We start from the raw sequence: 22,980 nt of genomic DNA, 5'->3' as shown, positions 1-22,980 counted from the left end.
ACAGTTTTAATTAAACTGTGTTTTACAGACTCCTGTTTGCCCTTTGAGTTTGCAGTTCAAAGTTCATTGAAACTCGACCAACAACATCAGGACTCAGAATTTTGTTTACAGCATTTTTACAGGACATTTAAACATGTTCGCTACCTTTATTCATAGTCAGTCATTGAATTGGGATTAAACCGTCATCTGCAATACATTTGTGAAGGAATCTTCCATTCTACATTTTACTCTTACATGCATTTTCATCTTGTGGCTTTAATGAATATGATTTAATTCTTAAATTTAATTCTTTCTCTACAGATATGTGTCATTTGCCTCTCATGTTTCTGGTGTTTTTACTTTGGGCAGCTGAAGGTGCTGTAACGTCAAATAAGGAATCTTCAGGTCTAGGTAAGAATTTGTGTTTATTTATTACTATTATATGTATTTATTTATTAGTATTATTATGTAGTTAGTAGTATTATTAAAAACTATTTCTTAAAAAGTTTAGTTTAAAACACACGTGTCAAGTTCGCGTCCAATTTGGTTTCATTTATAGAATTTTCTGCAACAACAACAAAATGTTTAATTGATTTAATGATTTTAAAAATGACTTTTCATTGCACATTAAATAGATGAGTGTGTACACAACTTAATCATTCATTTACAGAAATAATAATAAAAATAATATTTTCAAATCAAATAAAAAAAATTCAAGATTTATTTTTTGTAATTTATTTTTTATTATAAATAAGAATATTAAGAAGTTTTCTCAGGTCTATATATATTTTTTTGTTTATTATTGCTTTTTATTTTTTTAAACAATCATATTTTAAAACACAATTTATTTTCTGCTTATTTTTAAGAAATATTAGTAAACGATTTTAGATAACAAATCTAATTATTAGGGCTGTCAATCGATTAACATTTTTAATCTAATAAATTACATGGTGTCCCGATTAATTAATCGCGATTAATCGCATATACAAATATTTGCTGAGAAAGCCGCTCATATAACAATAATTCAATATATAATGATTATACATATTTATATCAATATATAATTATACATAGTTATCTTTAAATATTTAAATAAATAAAATAAACTAAATATTCAGATAATTAAAATGCATTACATTCTTGTAGAATGTAGAAGAAACTAATAAAACATTTTCAAAACAAAGTTGAAAGCGGGAATAATATGATCTCTAACAATCTTACAGAAATCAGAGCAAAAACAAGTCGAGTCGGGACAACTCCAAAATAAATGAAAAAATGTTTCCGCCTGCAGACCACAAAATGTGCAGAATATATCGACATCACAATTAAATCTCTCTACAAGAACATAATTAGTGAGGTAGTACTTATAAATAAGTTTAAAGGAAATTTCTTTGATTTTATTTGTGATTTAAATATTTATGGGTAATTTCCAAATTTTGCACCATCTCAATCCTGCATCAGACATGCTTGTGTCGCGTCTCTTTGCATCATAAACATAAAATGTTTAGTTAACTGTGTCAAGTTAAATATAGTTTAATACTCAATCTTTAAACACATCTTGAGATCTCTTAGTTCGCATTTGCGCTCCAAGTGTTTCTTCACTGTATAAACTGTGTGTTGCTCACACTGCTGAAATTTCACTTACTGCCCCCTGGAGTAAACAGGTGGTACTACAAGCATTTCTCAGGAATCTTCCTTATTACGGTCTGGGGGGGAAGTGCGATTAATTGCGTAAATTTTTTTAACCTGTTATTTTTTGTCAAATGAATCGCACTGAATTAACACGTTAAATCGACAGCCCTAATATATATGTATATATATATATATATATATATATACATACAGTAGGTATACACCAATCAGCCACAACATTAAAACCACCTGCCTAATATTGTGTAGGTCCTCCTCGTGCCTCCAAAAGAGCGCCAACTCATCACAATTGTACAGAGCGGTTATCTGAGTTACCGTAGACATTGTCAGTTTAAACCAGATGGGCCATTCTCTGCTGACCTCTTTGTTTTTTGTTTTTGGCACCATTCGGAGTAAATTCTAGAGACTGTTGTGTGTGTATATCCCAGAAATACTCAAACCAGCCCGTCTGGCACCAACAATCATGCCATGCTCCAAATTTTTCCCCATTCTGATGGTTCATGTGAACATTAACTGAAGCTCCTGACCCATATCTGCATGATTTTATGCACTGCAGCCACACAATGGGCTGAATAGATAATTGCATGAATAAATAGATGTACTTGTGTACCTAATATAGTGTCCGGTGAGTGTGTATATACTGTCTAGAATATTCTGCACTACTCGTACCAATATTTATTTTTTCAAGAATTTTATTTTTTTTTTTTTTTGTCTCTGGACGGTTACACCACATGACATTTTTGACTATAAGCCACAATGTCAAAATTAATTTGAATTATTTATTTATTATTATTTTTTTCATTTGTTTATCAAACAGTAGTTGAGAGATGTATTCAAGAGTGCCATTTGTTTTAATTTTTTTTAATTATTTTTTTTATAATCATTTAAAAGATATGGGCAAAAAATGGGTCAAAATATTCATTTAATAAATTAGTAAATTTTATGATAAATAATTTCATTGATTAATGAAAATAATTAGCTAAATAAATAATTTAAAAAAAATGATGAATTAATTGTGAAAAGTGGACAAGGCTGATAAATCAGCCATTTTTTGTTATTTTCAATAATCAGCATTTTTAAAATGTGCACAAATGATTAAAATGGGACGACATGTAAAAATCTTTACATTTTCTATTATTAATCAAAGCAGTTAAATGTTGAGTCAATATGTTCAATAAGGTTATATATATATTTTTGTTGTGTAATTGTATGTAAATGTAATTTACGGTTATTAAATAGAGTAATATTATATATATATATCTGCATTTTATTAGCCATGGACCATCTTGCTCTCTATTGTTATTAGCCGTTAAAACTAATATATACTTTTGACTAACTTCTGCAATAAAGCTGAATCATATAAAGCGAAAGTGAGTCAAATAAAACTCAAATATAGCTGATTGTGTTTTAGGGGTGATGCTCATCAACCAGTTTTGGTCCAATCCATTTGAAAAGCTTAAAAGTGACCTTTTGTATTGAAAAACTCATTTCAAGCTCTTTAAACATGTTTTGACTGTTCATCATGTCTGTCGCTCTTCATAGAGACTTGTAAAGACTTTAGCTCTGCGTTTGAACGGATATTCACCGTACTGGGGGCTGCAACACTGTTGAAGTGCTCGTTGGACATTAGTCTTCTGTTTGACTCAGAGACCACTCCTTACAACATCTCGTGGTACGATCAGAAAACCGGCTCTGAGATTACAAAAGTGAAGGACCGCATCATACTGCGAGATAATGAACTCTGGTTCTTCAACATCACCATGGAGCAACAAGGAAGTTACATTTGTGTGGTCAGGTATGGGCATGCGCTCTTAACTCTTCATTTTCAACAGTCGTCCGATGATTAGCATCAGTTTCTGTCTGGGTGCAATGAATTGGAGATGTGGGAATGAAACCGAGCACAACATCGGGTGTCCACTTTTTCAGCGGCTTTTTCCCATTTATACTCTCCGTTTATGGGTTAATAAAACAAAGGAGCTATTTAATTGCATGTGTTATAACAATGTTATTAACTACAATGAGGTGGTGAAAATGACACTTTGTTCAGATCAGCAAGGGTGTTTCTTCAACTTTATGCACTTTTAGCAAGTTTAATTAAAAAATGTTCATGCATCACGTGTGATCTGAACAAAGTGTCATTTTCACCACCTCATTGTAGTTAATAACATTGTTATAACACATGCAATGAAATAGCTCCTTTGTTTTGCTAAGGCTTATTTCATAGCATCTGTAATACACACATTTCAATCGTTTTTTCACACTTTGCATTTTTGCAAAATTCCAGCTTGATTATGCTGTGAAAATTATATTTATAATATTTATAGTGAATTTTCTTTGTTTTATTCAAACATCTCTTGTCGCATGCACTTGTGGACGCTTTTGTCCACTTGGTTAACAAGTACAATAACTTTGGATAAAAACGTTATTAGTGGCAACATTTTTTGGTGTGCTGGAAATGACGTCGCAACTGTGGGACGGCCATAATATTTAATAATAATAGATAAAAGATAGACACATTTTAATGCAATTAATGCTGAAATGGTTTCTATTTGTTTCACTCTTTGTTTAGATGATTGTAGTTTTTAACAGGTAATAATTTGTATTTTTATAATGGATTTTCATAACTTAATATTGCATGTCTGGAGTCTGAAGAAATGGCTATTATTAAATTATTTTACTGCTAATTATAGAAAACATTTTACTTAGTCATTGCAAATAAGTATATTTACATTTACATTTATGCATTTGGCAGATGCTTTTATCCAAAGCGACTTACAGTGCACTTATTACAGGGACAATCCCCCCAGAGCAACCTGGAGTTAAGTGCCTTGCTCAAGGACACAATGGTGGTGACTGTGGGGATCAAACCAGTGACCTTCTGATTACCAGTTATGTGCTTTAGCCCACTACGCCACCACCACTCCATTTTTAAGTTGTTTGAAAGTGTATGGACTGGAGACTTGATTACGTCTACTGTATGGGAGTGGGTGGACGCCGGTTTCCATGGTAACAGCCAGGTGCAAACGCACCCAAGATTTATTGTGATTGGATCAGTCAAATGCATTAAATGCAAGGTGTAAATACAGTCCAGTTAAAGAACACCCGCATCATATCAAGATATTAAAGTTTGAAAAAGATTGATGAAATGAGAAGTCAAGATTTATTCATAATGAGTAGAAGAATAAATGTGAACAAACACACGGGAGAGGTTTGGGAGGTCCCGTAGATTTATCTGAAATGTCTAGAGGGGTGTGGGTATTCAGAAGGAGTTCAGAGTTGTATTTGTCACATGCAACGGGTGTAAAATGTTTATAGATATATATATTGACCATTCCATTTAGTTGCTTTATGACATTATATTTCATGACAATTAAGCACCTTCTCCCCCAGTTATTATTACAGTAAAATGAAAAAAATCGTATTCTCATTACTTGTTAAATGATATAATATTTCATTTTAAATGTATAAAAAGACTCCCCTATTCTCCCAATTTGGAATGCCCAATTTCCACTACTGAGTAGGTTGTTACACCCCCCATTAGTCAAGGGGTGAAGGGGTATAAACATAAAGCAACCTCCTATTAAATAAACTCGGGAAGACCACGAAACAAAGGCTTGAAGATTATGTACGTATTTACAATGGGATCAAAACATGATCCAAAAAAATTAAAGAGAGAAAAGGGGAAATGGAACAGGAGTGTTGCCAAAGCAAAGAACCAAACAAAAACCACAAGCCAACTAGCTGAAGTCAGGGAAATCTACCCTATTAAACAAAAACACAACAAAGTCTACCTACTCCAACTATTACAAAAAGTATGTTTCTTACATGAAGCACTACGTGGTGCAAAATGTGCTGGGCTCCTGGCCTGTTCAAACAGAAGGTCAAAGGTCAGAAGACCAAGTCCAATAACGAGAGGAAGCAAGGTATGGAGCAGTACAAACAAAACACATCCACAAACAATCCAGCCAGCCCGAAAACCAGCTACCTTCCGCCATCTTGGGTCTTTATATATGGTTGGAAGATCTCAGGCCCCCACACGTGATTGGTTGCTGGTCAAGAGCCTGCATGTGATTAGCTGAAGCTGGTACACTAACCGCTACACTACCGCTCCCTCCAGGGTTAGGGAAAAAACACACACACACACAGGGGAGGATGTAACATAGGTCCTTGTGGTGGCACGGTTGATGGTGGCGCCTCAATCCAGGTGGTGGAGGACGAGTCTCAGTTGCCTCCGCTTCTCAGAGAGTCCATCCGCGCATCTGATCACGTGACTCATTGTGCATGACACGCGGAGACTCACAGCATGTGGAGGCTCATGCTACTCTCCATGATCCACACACAACTCACCACACGCCCCATTGAGAGAACCACTAATCACCACCACGAGGAGGTTACCCCATGTGACTCTACCCTCCCTTTCTTTCAGCTATATTGGCATGAAAATAATGTCACAATGTTAAAAAATAATTTAAGTCTGACTGAGTGGTCTAGTGGTAGTTAATTCGCCCATTGCATAAGAGGTTAAAGGTTCTGATCCATCCATATAAAACTATATATTTAGTGACCTGGGTATCTCAGCGAGTATTGACGCTGACTATCACACCTGGAGTCGTGAGTTTGAATCCATGGCGTGCTGAGTGACTCCAGTCAGGTCTCCTAAGCAACCAAATTGGCCCGGTTGCTAGGGAGGGAAGAGTCATGGGGTAACCTCCTCGTGGTCGCTATAATGTGGTTCTCGCTCTCGGTGGTCAAGTGACAAGCACGCTCAACAAGCCACGTGATAAGATGCGCAGATTGACAGTCCCAGATGCTGAGGCAACTGAGATTTGGCTTCTGCCATGGCACAACGAGCCATCCACTACGCCACCACGAGGACTTGGAGTGCAATAGGGATTGGCCATTCCAAATTGGGAGAGAAAAAAAAAAAACGAATCATTTAGGCCTCGTTTCTCCTTAAGCAAAAAAAAAAAAAGTGTGGTCTCAATTTTTCACAGATGATCTGCAAAGAAAACTGAAAAAACACAGAATGCAGTTTTTCTCCTCCTTGTGTTTGCTTACTGTGAGTGTGAGTGGGTGTTTAGTGGCAGCAGACTGTTTAAAGGTCACCATATTCCACACCTGCCAAACACTAAACCACCATCCTGGAAACCCCATATATCAACCTTTCTTGATCTTTCCATTCATTTAATCTCTTTGGTCAACAGACTTCTGCAGTAAAAGGTTGAATCTCACGAAAAACATGTTCAGGTCACATTACATACTAAGTCAAATCAAATGCAAACAAATAAATCATATATATATATATATATATATATATATATATATATATATATACTATCCCTTTAAGACTTGACTAATGGGTTGTTAAAACCGAATTTGTCAATTCTTTTTCTTTCTGAACGTGCTAGATAGTCTTTGACCATCACGCAAACATCTTGCTGGTTTTTCCGGCATCGCGTTCAAGATGCTGCGTCCAACGCATTCTGTGTGAACAGCCCATTAGTCCAGTCTTAAAGGGAAAGTTCACCCAAATAAATGAAAATTGTCTCATCATTTACTCACCCTCATGCCATCCCAGATGTGTATGAGTTTCTTTCTTCTTCAGAACACAATGAAGATTTATAGCAGAGTATCTCCGCTCTGTAGGTCCATACAATGCAAGTGAATGGTGACCAGAACTCAGTAGGTCCAAAAGGCACATAAAGGCAGCATAAAAGTAATCCATGGTTTAATTAATGTCTTCAGAAGTGATATGATAAGTGTGGGTGAGAAACAGATCAATATTTTAGTCCTTTCTTTACACTAAATTAATCTCCCTGCCCAGTAGGCGGTGAAATGTACGAAGAATCACCAAAAAACAAAAGAACTGAAAGTGAAAGTGGAGATTTAGTAAATATTGACCTAAACACTTTTGAAGATACTGTATGGATTCACTGGAGTCTTATGGATTACTCTTATGCTGCGTTTATGTGCTTTTTGGAGTCATTGTATGGTCCAACAGAGCTGAAATATTCTGCTAAAAATCTTCATTTGTGTTCTGCAGAAAGTCAAACACATCTGGGATGGCATGAGGGTGAGCAAATGATGGGAGGATTTTCATTTTGTGTGATCTATCCCTTTAAGCAGATCTTTTAATGCAATAAGAGTGTATAATGACACTGTCAGTCCCTAATATTCTGCCTAACATCTATTATTGTGCTCCATGGGAAAAATGAGTCATTCAGATTTGGAACATTATGGGTGTGAGAATACACATGGTTATATTAAAGTTGATAAACACACCTTGTTAAAGGGTTTTTAGTTTATTAGTAGTTTTGTGTTCACTTTTCACTTTCAATAAAAGTGCTCATATCTCAGAATGACTCTGATAAATGATTGGCCTCAACTCAAATTTACATTTAGATAAATCTGTAGCCCTGGTGTAGTGATGAACAAATGAACAGGTACACAAACGATCAGCAGAGGGCAGCATTTGTCATCTCCAAACTACAGTGTGTGATCTATCTGATTGTGTTGTGTACTCACGTGAAACAGGAAAGATGCTGAATATTACTGCACGCCTCCAGAATATTCACCAGACCAAAAATAATTACATTTTTTATTTTTTTTTGTAGTGGAGTGCAACAGTCATGAATGGGAGTAAACATCCCATTCATTTGTATATACCTTCAAATACAGACCTTCGATGAGCTCTGAGGTTGCTAATCGATGGCATATCCCTTCGTTGAAGCCATCAGTCCACGTTATTTCAATTTAATTAAATAAAACACTTTAATAGTGGAATTCCTGCTGAAAAACTACACTACCCATGAACCTGAGGGGGAAATCCACCAATCAGAGAATTGCAGCAAACAGAATTCTAAAAATGTATCAATTTTCAAATTCTTTTTTTGCTTCAAATCCAAGATTATGACGTTGTGATTCACCTCGGAGCTCATTTGAGTTTATGAAGTCCATATTGAAAAAATAAATGGGAAAAATGCTTCCAGAAGACGGCTGAAAAAGTGGGCGTGCGCTGTTGCGCTCTATATCGGCATGTGGTCGGTTTAAAATGTTGCAACTACCTGATGGACGTCATGGAGACGTTTTCCCCACTTTTGCACTTGCAGCATCTTCTGTTCACCTTTTAACCACATTTTCCATTTTCATCTCAACAGAACTCTAAGTGAGTGCTACAAACAGGCGACAGTGTTGGTCGTTGAAGAAAATACATCAGAAATCTGTAAAAGACCAAGGGCAAGCGTGCAACAAGTCAATGCTGGATTGAGTGGTCTTCTTTCCTGCCCTTTGAAAAGTTACACCAAAAATGTGGATAGTTTTTCCTTCCAGTGGTATAAGGTAAATTAGCTTTGCATTTCCTGAAATCACGTTCACATGCCACATAAAGTCACAAATCTCTTTTTGTCTTCAGTGGAGAGGAGACTATAGATGTAAGAAAGAAGACAATCGTATTCAGTATGCAAACATTACAATTACATCATCGTTTACATTCTATGGTAACGCCTTATTTTACAGTGTCCACGTTACTCATATTACATGTTACTATAGTAACAAGCAGCTCAGTAAAGTTATAGCAGAGTAATTATATGTAGTTCATTAGTTTTAATCTATGTAAATACATAGTAACCTGAACACTGTAAAATAAAGTGTGACCCATTCAATCAATGTATGTCAATGGGAGGGGCCTGGGTAGCTCAGCGAGTTTGAATCCAGGGCGTGCTGAGTGACTCCAGCCAGGTCTCCTAAGCAACCAAATTGGGCCGGTTGCTAGGGAGGGTAGAGTCACATGTGGTAACCTCCTCGTGGTGGTGATTAGTGGTTCTCTCAATGGGGCGTGTGGTGAGTTGTGTGTGGATCGTGGAGAGTAGCATGAGCCTCCACATGCTGTGAGTCTCCGCAGTGTCATGCACAACGAGTCACGTGATCAGTTGCGCAGATTGACGGTCTCAGAAGCGGAGGCAACTGAGACTCGTCCTCCCCAACCGGATTGAGGTGAGTAACCGCGACACAACATCATTGGATGATTGTATTAATAGTTCATTTTGCACTTGTTGCTGCTTGAACTTTAATGAAGTGAAATGGCGCTCTCATGAGGGCAAGAGATGGAAGCGCGCATCTTTCTGGACTCTACGAGTGCTACTATTGTTAATGGGGACATATTTAATAAAGATGTTCGAGTTACACCACATCTTGTAACTTGCGTTATTACTTAGGTGCCAATAACTGACGGAGACGCTGCCGCCATGAACGATAATAAGGACCGTTTCGCCACATTAACAGTACAGTAAACACATTTTTATATTCGCCATATGTCTCCCACTGCATCGCTCTTAACTGTTGAATCAAGTTTGTAGTCTTACAACACTATACTCTGTGATGCCATGACAGTGCTGCTCGAGTCTTAAAGGAGCCGCACATCTTTTGCGACGTTTTGGTTTATGCGATCGGCCAAATTACCAATCACCACTCGAGACATAGGACATCCGAGCCCTATGGTGGCCGATCGATCGGAGCATCCCTAGTAATTAGTGGTGTAGAACAAACCCTTTTTTTAATGTATATAATATTCTATTTAATGTATATAATCCTCTGCCTATCTCTGCTTTGTCTTCTAATTCTCAGAAATGCGAGAAGCTTCAAGAAGATCAGAAGTTTGTGCTGAAGAACGAAATACTGCGCATACGCAAAGTTCTCCCCGAGGACGCTGGCTTTTACACCTGCAAAATGAACTTTAGTATAGCTGGACTCGTCGGTGAAATGGCTGAAAATATCGAGTGTGTAGTACAAGGTGATGATTTATTTAATTACATTATTATAGGTGGTCATATGGGGAAAAATACGAGTTTGTCCGAATATGATTCATACTCTTAAAATATCCTTCTGAATAGTCCCAGTGTTGAATGGCTGACAGATTGTTTTATGAATGTGTCACAATGTAATGCAGCTTTACACAGGGGCTATTTATTTTATAAAATTTTTTTAAGGATGCATCGTTTAAAAAATATATTGAACCCAACAGCAAACCCGTAGCTCGCGTGTGAGTGCAACAAAGCACCGTTACTCATTTAACATGTGAAGAGGACGTTTACATACAAGTCTTAAAAGCACAGCAGCATCCATCTTCAACCGTTTATCCGAAGTCGGGTCGCGGGGGCAGCAGCTCCAGCAGGGCGCCCCAAACTTCCCTATCCCGAGCCACATTAACCAGCTCTGACTGGGGGACCCCCGAGGCGTTCCCAGGCGAGTGTGGAGATGTAATCTCTCCACCTAGTCCTTGGTCTTCCCCGAGGCCTCCTCCAGCTGGACGTGCCTGAAACACCTCCCTAGGGAGGCGCCCCGGGGGCATCCTTACCAGATGCCCAAACCACCTCAACTGACTCCTTTCGACGCAAAGGAGCAGCGGCTCTACTCCGAGCTCCTCACGGATGACTGAGCATCTCTATCTCTAAGGGAGAAGCCCGCCACCCTTCTGAGGAAGCCCATTTCGGCCGCTTGTACTCGTGACCTAGTTCTTTCGGTCATGACCCAGCCTTCATGCCCATAGGTGAGGGTAGGAATGAAAATCGACCGGTAGATCGAGAGCTTTGCCTTCCGGCTCAGCTCTCTTTTCGTGACAACGATGCGATAGAGCGAGTGCAATACCGCCCCGCTGCCCCGATTCTCCGGTCAACCTCCCGCTCCATTGTCCCCTCACTCGTGAACAAGACCCCGAGGTACTTGAACTCCTTTACTTGGGGCAATACCTCCTTCCCTACCTGGAGTACGCACTCCATCAGTTTCCGGCTGAGATCCATGGCCTCAGATTTAGTGGTGCTAATCCTCATCCCAGCCGCTTCACACTCGACTGCCAAGCGATCTAGTGAGTGCTGAAGGTCACGGACCGATGATCACATGAAGACCACATCATCTGCAAAAAGCAACGATGAGATCCCCAGCCCACCGAACCGCACCCCTTCCCCACCCCGACTACGCCTCGATATCCTGTCCATGAATATCACAGACAGGATTGGTGACAAAGCGCAGCCCTGGCGGAGACCAACCCCCACATGGCATATGACATCATGTTGTGACAATATCTAAAAAATGCATTTTTCTCAAAATCTGTTTAGCATGAAGAGCAATTGAAAATGGCGTGATTTGAATATGTCTGCTTGAATGTTACAGATGACTATTTAAAGAAACCTGAAATTGTTGAGCCGATTAATGAGGTCATCAAAGTGGACAGTGGTGAGTTGGATTCAATATTATTATTATTATTATCATGGCACGGGTAAATGTAGCTTTAAAATGCAATTAAACAACCTTGAATGTTATGAATGTGTAATAGACAATAGTTATTACATGTGTGTAACAGGACAGTATTGTTACAAATGTGGAACAGATAAATGTTGTTACATGTAATAGCATTATAATTACATTACATTTATGCAATATTAGATAGTATTATTTTGACAACCTGACTTATGCCCATACACAATAGACCCATGCTGCTTGAAATCACAGGAAGGTGATCATATTAGTTTTTATACAGATGTCATAGTATTTGACCATGACACCTGCCCAAACTCTAGTGTTTTATTACAAGATTGCCTGTTCAACGTCTATATAACCAGATCATCTTATTACATAAATAGGTACAGTAACAAGGCCTGTTACACTCATGTAGTAATTCTTGTCTATAACACACATACCAGTAATTACAATGTGTAAGTGCTTGCTGTCCCGCAACTTAATTGCATATTAAGTACATGCTGGTTCATGTTATTAAATTATTTATTACATGGGTATTACATTCTAACAGCAACACTAATATAAAATGTTACCCTGTCTGTCTTAATCTTTTCATATCACTCCGAGAGTCTCACCGTGTCTGTGTTTGTAAATATCTGAAAGGTTCATCGTTCATGAAGCACTGCCGTGTGTTTGTGCCGGGTAAAGGCATTCATATGGTTGATGTGTTCTGGACAGTTTCCGATGGCATTGGCGAGGAATACATCTCTGACAACGAGCAAGATCGCATTCATCAGAAGCTCCGCAAGTGCGTACTGTACTCTGTGCTAAGTGTGGGTTAGACCAGCTGTTGTCATGCCCCCGCTATGACTATAACTGAATATTGATATATAGAAGTGTTCAGGCCAGGACTCTTATAAAACAAGTACAGATTGGATATTTTATGTTTGAGTTAAAACAACCTGTTTCAAGGTGAAACATCAAATTTGTCAGGACACCACACACACGCCATTAAAAGAAAACTCAAAAGCTTCGCAATTTAACATCACCAAGGCCTTTAGATTAGACTGATCGAATATGATGTTGATCTGATTTATTCTGTAGGAGGAGTTCGTTAAAGTACGAGGCCTGGAAATGGCAAAAATGGAGCAAACATTTTATAGAAAAATAAAAATGGCTGACTTCCTGTTGAGATTAGGGCATGGGTCCAAGAGACTTGTTTGTAGGTATTGGCATGTTACACATGTGTACTGATTTTCGTACATGTAGGTGAAAAGTAGCGAAAGCGCACATCAAATATAAAGCTCAAATGAGGCACTTACAATGGAAGTCAATGGCGGCAATTTTGGAAGGTTTAAAGGCAGAAATGTGAAGCTTATCATTTTATAAAAGCACTTACGTTCATTATTTTGTTATTTAAGCTGTTAAGTTGTTTAAATCAACATTTTAGGGTTTTAGTGTTTATGGCATTATGTATATTCCTTTAAAATATCATTCTTCCTTGTGTTGAAAGCCTTGATTATTATTATTAACTAGATTTTGACTGTATTTTATTTATTGCATTAAACTGTTTGAATTTTGCAACACTTGCTGTTTGGTTAAAATGATTATTCCTCTGACTTAAAAAATAAATAAATATATATATAATAATAATAATAATATTAAATACCTATTTAAGCTGTTTGAAAGCAAATACATAAATACCAAGAACTAAAGGCTGAAATATTTCGAGATTTTTGTTTGTATATACAGCCCAGCCAATACAGTAGATGACTCATCCCCATTCATAAATGCAAACAAATCCAAATATGATCCAATATTAATTTAGTTTTCAGTATGTCGGCTTCTTGAGTGTTAATGTGTCTTTTCCTTTTAAAGTGACACTCAAACTGATGATGGTATTTGGCTGATGCGCACTCTCTGGATGTCTGAGGTATCGGAGGATGATTTCAATCAGACTTTCATCTGTATAGCGTACAGCGCGCGAGGAATGGTCACTGGCCAATTCACACTCTTCCCGAAAGGTACAATAATAAACATACTGAAAAACGGGAGTTCATTTGAATATATTAGCCATTTAAAGCCAGCATTCACAACTCCACCTCACTTAAAACACCCCTTACCTGCAGTAAAATCACTGTAAAACATGGCCTTATTGCTTTATTTAACCGTGTTTAATTTATTTAACATTTGACATGAGAAACAAGCATTTATCTCCTCTCACTGCATCAACAGATCCAAACTTTTTGTTGCCTCTCGGTCTTGCCCTGGGCTCGCTGGCTCTGCTGTTCATTATTGGAGCTCTTCTGTGCCGAGCATTCAAGGTGGAGCTGATTTTGTGTGTCAGGAAGATGTTTCCATTCTTCTATAAAACCACAGGTAGTCATATAAACAGGAAATGTATTTTACAATTTAGCACATTTACTTGGAAATGACCTACATCAAACTGCAACTAGAACTGACACCTTCTGCTGCAGCCACTGCATTTTGAACGTTGCTACATTGTTTCAATATATCATTGATTTAAGCGTATGAATAGGTTGGGTAATGTAGTACCTGTTACATATATACATTTTATATATACAGAGAGTGATTTTAATTATGTTCTGGATCATCTGCATTATGTAACAGTGATAATATATGCAATATAAGCATCAGAGATGTTGTCATGACGATCAGCACACGTCTTATTGTCTATCGGCTGAGCGCGTGAATTAATATGTTTACATGTGCAGTTACAGTCTTCATCTGTCCGTCCGAGTATACACGACACATTGCGTAATGGGATGTTTAAAGGGCAGATGACAGAAATGCGAGGGTAAATACACATTGCGCGTCTTTTGGAGCATGCGTGCACTAAAAGATGAGGCCCGCTGTGGTCTGATTAACGTGCTCACATGCTGGACAAAATTGACATTTTAAAAAGACAAATTTAGTATTTTTGTCCGAGTGAAAACAAACTTTTAAAGTGCACGTGAACGTACTGATTGTTTCTCCTAAAATCCCAAATCACTGTAAATCCTCAAGTATGGGTTAACAGGAATATTTCCTTTTCAATATAAGTTGAGCTCAATGTGGCATAACGTCGACAATATACGATCGACTCATCCCACTTTTTCTTTAAATAAGGTAAAAATGGATGTTACAGCGAGTCACTTATAGTGGAAGTGAATGGAGCCCATTTTTTGAGGTTTTAAAGGTTTAAAAGTCTATACTTTTATTATTGATTTATATATTGATTAGTGATTATTTAACGTTTACGTCCCCATTGACTTCCATTGTAAGTGTCTCACTGGAACACAGATTTGTGCTAAATACATTTTTGTGGCAATCACCGTTATGCCGTTATGCGCATATTCCTTTAAATGGTCAGTGGAGTGGTGGCGGCGTAGTGGGCTAAAGCACTGAGCTGGTAAGCAGAAGGTTGCTGGTTCGATCCCCACAGCCACCCCCATTGTGTCCTTGAGTAAGGCACTTAACTCCAGGTTGCTCCGGGGGGATTGTCCCTGTAATAAGTGCTCTGTAAGTCACTTTGGATAAAAGCATCTGCCAAATGCATAAATGTAAATTTAAATGGTAAAATAGCGCCTTTTTAACCTTAACTAACACCAATGATGTCAGAGCTGCCATGCAAGGTGCTAGCCTGCCATTGGGAGCAACTTGGGGTTCAGTGTCTTGCCCAAGGACACTTCGGCACGTGGAGTCATGTGGGCCGGGAATCAAACCACCAACCCTGCGATTAGCAGCCGACCCGTTCTACCACCTGAGCCACAGACTTCCCAAGAATGATAACAAAGACAGCAACTTGCTAGATGCAAACTGATTTTTCCCCCCTAGGAAATGTATGCAAATTATTTCGAATGGTTATTAATGTTTTTGACATTGACCATTGTAAAATGATCTCATTTGAGAAAAGGCTTCTGATGGTAACAAAAGCAATAAGAATTGAGTGAAACTGGAATTGGCACCAGAATCGTTAAATTCCTCATGATTCTTTTCCCTAAATGTGACCTAACGTGCAGAATCTGTCTGTGTGGTTTGGTTGTTTCCTTTAGATGGAGATGGAAAGCAATATGATGCATACATTGCTTTTCCGAGAGTCCTGGAAGGCTCCAGTGAAACGGCTGAGATTTTTGCTATGAAAACTTTGCCCCAGGTCTTGGAGGACCAACATGGTTACAAGCTTTTCATCCTTGGCCGGGACAGTCTACCTGGAGAAGGTAAAGTGCCTTTCACAAAAGCCTTGCCCTGAACTTGCTCTTTCATTTCTGTCATTTCATACCTGTATTTATAATATTCTTAATTATTTTACCTGTATTAATAGTATTCTTAATTATTTTACCTGTATTTAATAGTATTCTTAATTATTTTACCTGTATTTAATAATATACTTAATAATTATACCTGTATTTAATAATATTCTTAATAGTTTTACCTGCTGTATTTAATAGTATTCTTAATAATTTTACCTGTATTTAATAATATTCTTAATTGTTTTACCTGTATTTAATAATATACTTAATAATTATACCTGTATTTAATAATATTCTTAATAGTTTTACCTGCTGTATTTAATAGTATTCTTAATAATTTTACCTGTATTTAATAATATTCTTAATAATTTTACCTGCTGTATTTAATAGTATTCTTAATTATTTTACCTGTATTTAATAATATTCTTAATAATTTTACCTGCTGTATGTAATAGTATTCTTAATAATTTTACCTGTATTTAATAATATTCTTAATAGTTTTACCTGCTGTATTTAATAGTATTCTTAATAATTTTACCTGTATTTAATAATATTCTTAATAATTTTACCTGCTGTATTTAATAGTATTCTTAATAGTTTTACCTGTATTTAATAATATTCTTAATAATTTTACCTGCTGTATTTAATAGTATTCTTAGTTATTTTACCTGTATTTAATAGTATTCTTAGTTATTTTACCTGTATTTAATAATATTCTTAGTTATTTTACCTGTATTTAATAATATTCTTAATTATTTTACCTGTATTTAATAGTATTCTTAATAATTTTACCTGCTGTATTTAATAGTATTCTTAATTATTTTACCTGTATTTGATAGTGTTCTTAGTTATTTTACCTGTGTTTAACAGTATTCTTAAAAATGTTACCTGTATTTAATACTGTTCTTAGTTATTTTACATGTATTTAATAATATTCTTATTTATTTTAAATGTATTTAATAATATTCTTAGTTATTTACCTGTATTTAATAATATTCTTAGTTATTTTAAATGTATTAATAGTATTCTTAGTTATTTTACCTGTATTTGATAGTATTCATAGTTATTTTACCTGTATTTAATAATATTCTTAGTTATTTTAAATGTATTAATAGTATTCTTAGTTATTTTACCTGTATTTAATAGTATTCTTAGTTATTTTACCTGTATTTAATAATATTCTTAGTTATTTTACCTGTATATAATAGTATTCAGTTATTTTACCTGTATTAATAGTATTCTTAGTTATTTTGCCTGTATTTAATAATATTCTTAATAATTTTACCTGCTGTATTTAATAGTATTCTTAATAATTTTACCTCCTGTATTTAATAGTATTCTTAATTATTTTACCTGTATTTGATAGTGTTCTTAGTTATTTTACCTGTGTTTAACAGTATTCTTAAAAATTTTACCTGTATTTAATAGTGTTCTTAGTTATTTTACCTGTATTTAATAATATTCTTAGTTATTTATTTTACCTGTATTTAATAATATTCTTAGTTATTTACCTGTGTTTAACAGTATTCTTAGTTGTTTTACCTGTATTTAATAATATTCTTAGTTATTTTAAATGTATTAATAGTATTCTTAGTTATTGTACCTGTATTTGATAGTATTCATAGTTATTTTACCTGTATTTAATAATATTCTTAATTATTTTACCTGTATTTAATACTATTCTTAATTATTTTACCTGTATTTAATAATATTCTTAGTTATTTTACCTGTATTTAATAGTATTCTTAATTGTTTTACCTGTATTTAATAATATACTTAATAATTATACCTGTATTTAATAATATTCTTAATAGTTTTAACTGTATTTAATAGTATTCTTAATAATTTTACCTGTATTTAATAATATTCTTAATAGTTTTACCTGCTGTATTTAATAGTATTCTTAATAATTTTACCTATATTTAATAATATTCTTAATAATTTTACCTGCTGTATTTAATAGTATTCTTAATAATTTTACCTGTATTTAATAATATTCTTAATAATTTTACCTGCTGTATTTAATAGTATTCTTAATAATTTTACCTGTATTTAATAATATTCTTAATAATTTTACCTGCTGTATTTAATAGTATTCTTAGTTATTTTACCTGTATTTAATAGTATTCATAGTTATTTTACCTGTATTTAATAATATTCTTAGTTATTTTAAATGTATTAATAGTATTCTTAGTTATTTTAAATGTATTAATAGTATTCTTAGTTATTTTACCTGTATTTAATAATATTCTTAGTTATTTTACCTGTATTTTATAATATTCTTAATTATTTTACCTGTATTTAATAATATTCTTAGTTATTTTAAATGTATTAATAGTATTCTTAGTTATTTTAAATGTATTAATAGTATTCATAGTTATTTTACCTGTGTTTAACAGTATTCTTAATAATTTTACCTGTATTTGATAGTGTTCTTAGTTATTTTACCTGTATTTGATAGTGTTCTTAGTTATTTTACCTGTATTTAATAGTATTCTTAATAATTTTACCTGTATTTAATAATATTCTTAATAGTTTTACCTGCTGTATTTAATAGTATTCTTAATAATTTTACCTGTATTTAATAATATTCTTAATAATTTTACCTGCTGTATTTAATAGTATTCTTAATAATTTTACCTGTATTTAATAATATTCTTAATAATTTTACCTGCTGTATTTAATAGTATTCTTAATAATTTTACCTGTATTTAATAATATTCTTAGTTATTTTACCTGCTGTATTTAATAGTATTCTTAGTTGTTTTACCTGTATTTAATAATATTCTTAGTTATTTTACAATGTATTTAATAGTATTCTTAGTTATTTTAAATGTATTTAATAGTATTCTTAATTATTTTACCTGTATTTAATAGTATTCTTAATAATTTTACCTGTATTTAATAGTATTCATAGTTATTTACCTGTATTTTATAATATTCTTGGTTATTTTACTTGTATTTAATACTATTCTTAGTTATTTTAAATGTATTTAATAATATTCTTAGTTATTTACCTGTATTTAATAATATTCTTAGTTATTTTAAATGTATTAATAGTATTCTTAGTTATTTTACCTGTATTTGATAGTATTCAGTTATTTTACCTGTATTTAATAATATTCTTAGTTATTTTACCTGTATATAATAGTATTCAGTTATTTTACCTGTATTAATAGTATTCTTAATTATTTTGCCTGTATTGTATAATATTCTTAATTATTTTACCTGTGTTTAACAGTATTCTTAATAATTTTACCTGTATTTAATAATATCTTAGTTATTTTACCTGTATTTAATAATATTCTTAGTTATTTTACCTGTATTTAATATTACTCTTAATTATTATACCTGTATTTAACAGTATTCTTAATAATTTTACCTGTATTTAATACTATTCTTAATTATTTTACCTGTATTTAATAATATTCTTGGTTATTTTACCTGTATTTAATAGTATTCTTAATTGTTTTACCTGTATTTAATAATATACTTAATAATTATACCTGTATTTAATAATATTCTTAATAGTTTTAACTGCTGTATTTAATAGTATTCTTAATAATTTTACCTGTATTTAATAGTATTCTTAATAATTTTACCTGCTGTATTTAATAGTATTCTTAATAATTGTACCTGTATTTAATAGTATTCTTAATCATTTTACCTGTATTTAATAATATTCTTAATAGTTTTAACTGCTGTATTTAATAGTATTCTTAATAATTTTACCTGTATTTAATAGTATTCTTAATAATTTTACCTGCTGTATTTAATAGTATTCTTAATAATTGTACCTGTATTTAATAGTATTCTTAATAATTTTACCTGCTGTATTTAATAGTATTCTTAATAATTTTACCTGTATTTAATAGTATTCTTAATAATTTTACCTGCTGTATTTAATAGTATTCTTAATAATTGTACCTGCTGTATTTAATAGTATTCTTAATTATTTTACCTGTATTTGATAGTGTTCTTAGTTATTTTATCTGTGTTTAACAGTATTCTTAATAATTTTACCTGTATTTGATAGTGTTCTTAGTTATTTTACCTGTATTTAATAATATTCTTAGTTATTTATTTTACCTGTATTTAATAATATTCTTAGTTATTTACCTGTGTTTAACCGTATTCTTAGTTGTTTTACCTGTATTTAATAATATTCTTAGTTATTTTAAATGTATTAATAGTATTCTTAGTTATTTTAAATGTATTAATAGTATTCATAGTTATTTTACCTGTGTTTAACAGTATTCTTAATAATTTTACCTGTATTTGATAGTGTTCTTAGTTATTTTACCTGTATTTGATAGTGTTCTTAGTTATTTTACCTGTATTTGATAGTGTTCTTAGTTATTTTACCTGCTGTATTTAATAGTATTCTTAATAATTTTACCTGTATTTAATAATATTCTTAATAGTTTTACCTGCTGTATTTAATAGTATTCTTAATAATTTTACCTGTATTTAATAATATTCTTAATAATTTTACCTGCTGTATTTAATAGTATTCTTAATAATTTTACCTGTATTTAATAATATTCTTAATAATTTTACCTGCTGTATTTAATAGTATTCTTAATAATCTTACCTGTATTTAATAGTATTCTTAATTATTTTACCTGCTGTATTTAATAGTATTCTTAATAATTTTACCTGTATTTAATAGTATTCTTAATAATTTTACCTGCTGTATTTAATAGTATTCTTAATTATTTTACCTGTATTTGATAGTGTTCTTAGTTATTTTACCTGTGTTTAACAGTATTCTTAATAATTTTACCTGTATTTGATAGTGTTCATAGTTATTTTACCTGTATTTAATAATATTCTTAGTTATTTTAAATGTATTAATAGTATTCTTAGTTATTTTAAATGTATTAATAGTATTCATAGTTATTTTACCTGCATTAATAGTATTCTTAGTTATTTTACCTGTGTTTAACAGTATTCTTAATAATTTTACCTGTATTTGATAGTGTTCTTAGTTATTTTACCTGTATTTGATAGTGTTCTTAGTTATTTTACCTGTATTTAATAGTGTTCTTAGTTATTTTACCTGTATTTAATAATATTCTTAGTTATTTTACCTGTATTTAATAATATTCTTATTTATTTTGCCTGTATTTAATAGTATTCTTAATTATTTTACCTGTATTTGATAGTGTCCTTAGTTATTTTACCTGTGTTTAACAGTATTCTTAATAATTTTACCTGTATTTGATAGTGTTCATAGTTATTTTACCTGTATTTAATAATATTCTTAGTTATTTTAAATGTATTAATAGTATTCTTAGTTATTTTAAATGTATTAATAGTATTCTTAGTTATTTTAAATGTATTAATAGTATTCATAGTTATTTTACCTGCATTAATAGTATTCTTAGTTATTTTACCTGTGTTTAACAGTATTCTTAATAATTTTACCTGTATTTGATAGTGTTCTTAGTTATTTTACCTGTATTTAATAGTGTTCTTAGTTATTTTACCTGTATTTAATAATATTCTTAGTTATTTTACCTGTATTTAATAATATTCTTATTTATTTTGCCTGTATTTAATAGTATTCTTAATTATTTTACCTGTATTTAATAATATTCTTAATTATTTTACCTGCTGTATTTAATAGTATTCTTAATAATTTTACCTGTATTTAATTGTATTCTTAATTATTTTACCTGTGCCTCACTATTTTTCCATGTTTCCATCTCTTCAGCTGTGGTGGATGTTGTGCAAGACGCTTTGAGCCGATGTCGCAGATTGCTTCTGCTCTATACTGCATCTTCACTCTGCAGCCCGGAAGCTCTGGAGTGGGCGGAGCAACAAACTGGTCTGCACCGAGCCCTGGTGGAGAAAGCGATTGGCATTGTGCTCCTAGAGATTGAAGAAATTCGAGATGCCTCGCAGCTCCCGGAGTCTGTCGCCTCATTCGAGAAAAGCAGGGAGCTTTGCAGGCCTGGAAAAGGAGAAAGAGGTGGATGCCCTGGGACAGGAGCTCAGAGGACTGTAGGAGCTCTCTCGACCCCTCTGCACGCTTTTGGAGGGAGGTGCACTACCACATGCCTGTCCGAGGCAAAGCTAAAAAGAGCAAACTTTGGTTTAGTTTTTAAGTGAACACTATATGGAACTGTTTGAGGCCAAGTAACACTGCTTGTATTGATGCAGTAAAGGACCTGGTGATGTAAAGTTTTTGTTCCAACAGCTCTGATGGTAGAGCATGGCACCAGTGATGCCAAGGGCATAGGTTTTGGTTCATATCCCAGGGAACACACCAACTGTTAAAAAGATACTGCATACTTTGAATGTGCCGCAAGTTGTTATGGATTAAAGCATCAGCAAAATGTGTAAATGTACAGTAAATGTAAGATGTTAGTTTTGTCTATGGAGCGCAACAGTGAATGCCCACTTTTTCAGCAGGCCTGGTTTTAGACATACCAAAACATTTTTCAATAAAGCGCTCAAAGCCATAAACCAAATAAATCAGCTCTGAGATGAGTCACAACCACTGATCTATATATATATCGTTATATATATAGATCAGTGGTCCAACATTACTAAACTTAGATTTGAAGCAAAAAATATTTGGAAATTAGGGAAAAGTTACAAAACTGTGTCCTGTGTAATTCTTATATTTACAAGAATAATACTCATCCCAAAAACTAATCAAATAATACAAAACCAATTGACATATTATTCAGATGGATCAATAACATTACACGTGATGCAATTACCACAGTACATGACTCTTTTTTTCTTCTACCGGATCTATAAAGTCAGGGGTGCCCAATACGTCGATCGCAAAAGGCAATGCTGGTAGATCGCACAAAATGTAAATTTACTTTAATTAAATTTTTATAAAAATAAA

General features: G+C 33.4%; 1 protein-coding gene across 1 annotated transcript; it reads left to right on the top strand.

The window, feature by feature from the left end:
• On the top strand, positions 1–22,475 carry zmp:0000000936 (interleukin-1 receptor type 1). The gene is given in 11 exon segments (XM_052148069.1): positions 1–390; positions 3,172–3,424; positions 8,787–8,967; positions 10,252–10,417; positions 11,794–11,856; positions 12,523–12,667; positions 13,738–13,883; positions 14,095–14,238; positions 15,915–16,079; positions 21,832–22,038; positions 22,041–22,475. Coding segments are annotated over 11 exon segments (1,743 nt in total). The 5' UTR covers positions 1–302; the 3' UTR covers positions 22,226–22,475.
• The last annotated feature ends 505 nt before the right edge of the window (positions 22,476–22,980 follow it).

This window comes from Xyrauchen texanus, chromosome 18 (genome assembly GCF_025860055.1).
Source record: "Xyrauchen texanus isolate HMW12.3.18 chromosome 18, RBS_HiC_50CHRs, whole genome shotgun sequence".
In the NCBI taxonomy this organism is placed as follows: Eukaryota; Metazoa; Chordata; class Actinopteri; order Cypriniformes; family Catostomidae; genus Xyrauchen; species Xyrauchen texanus.
This window is presented reverse-complemented; position numbering and strand designations above follow the sequence as displayed.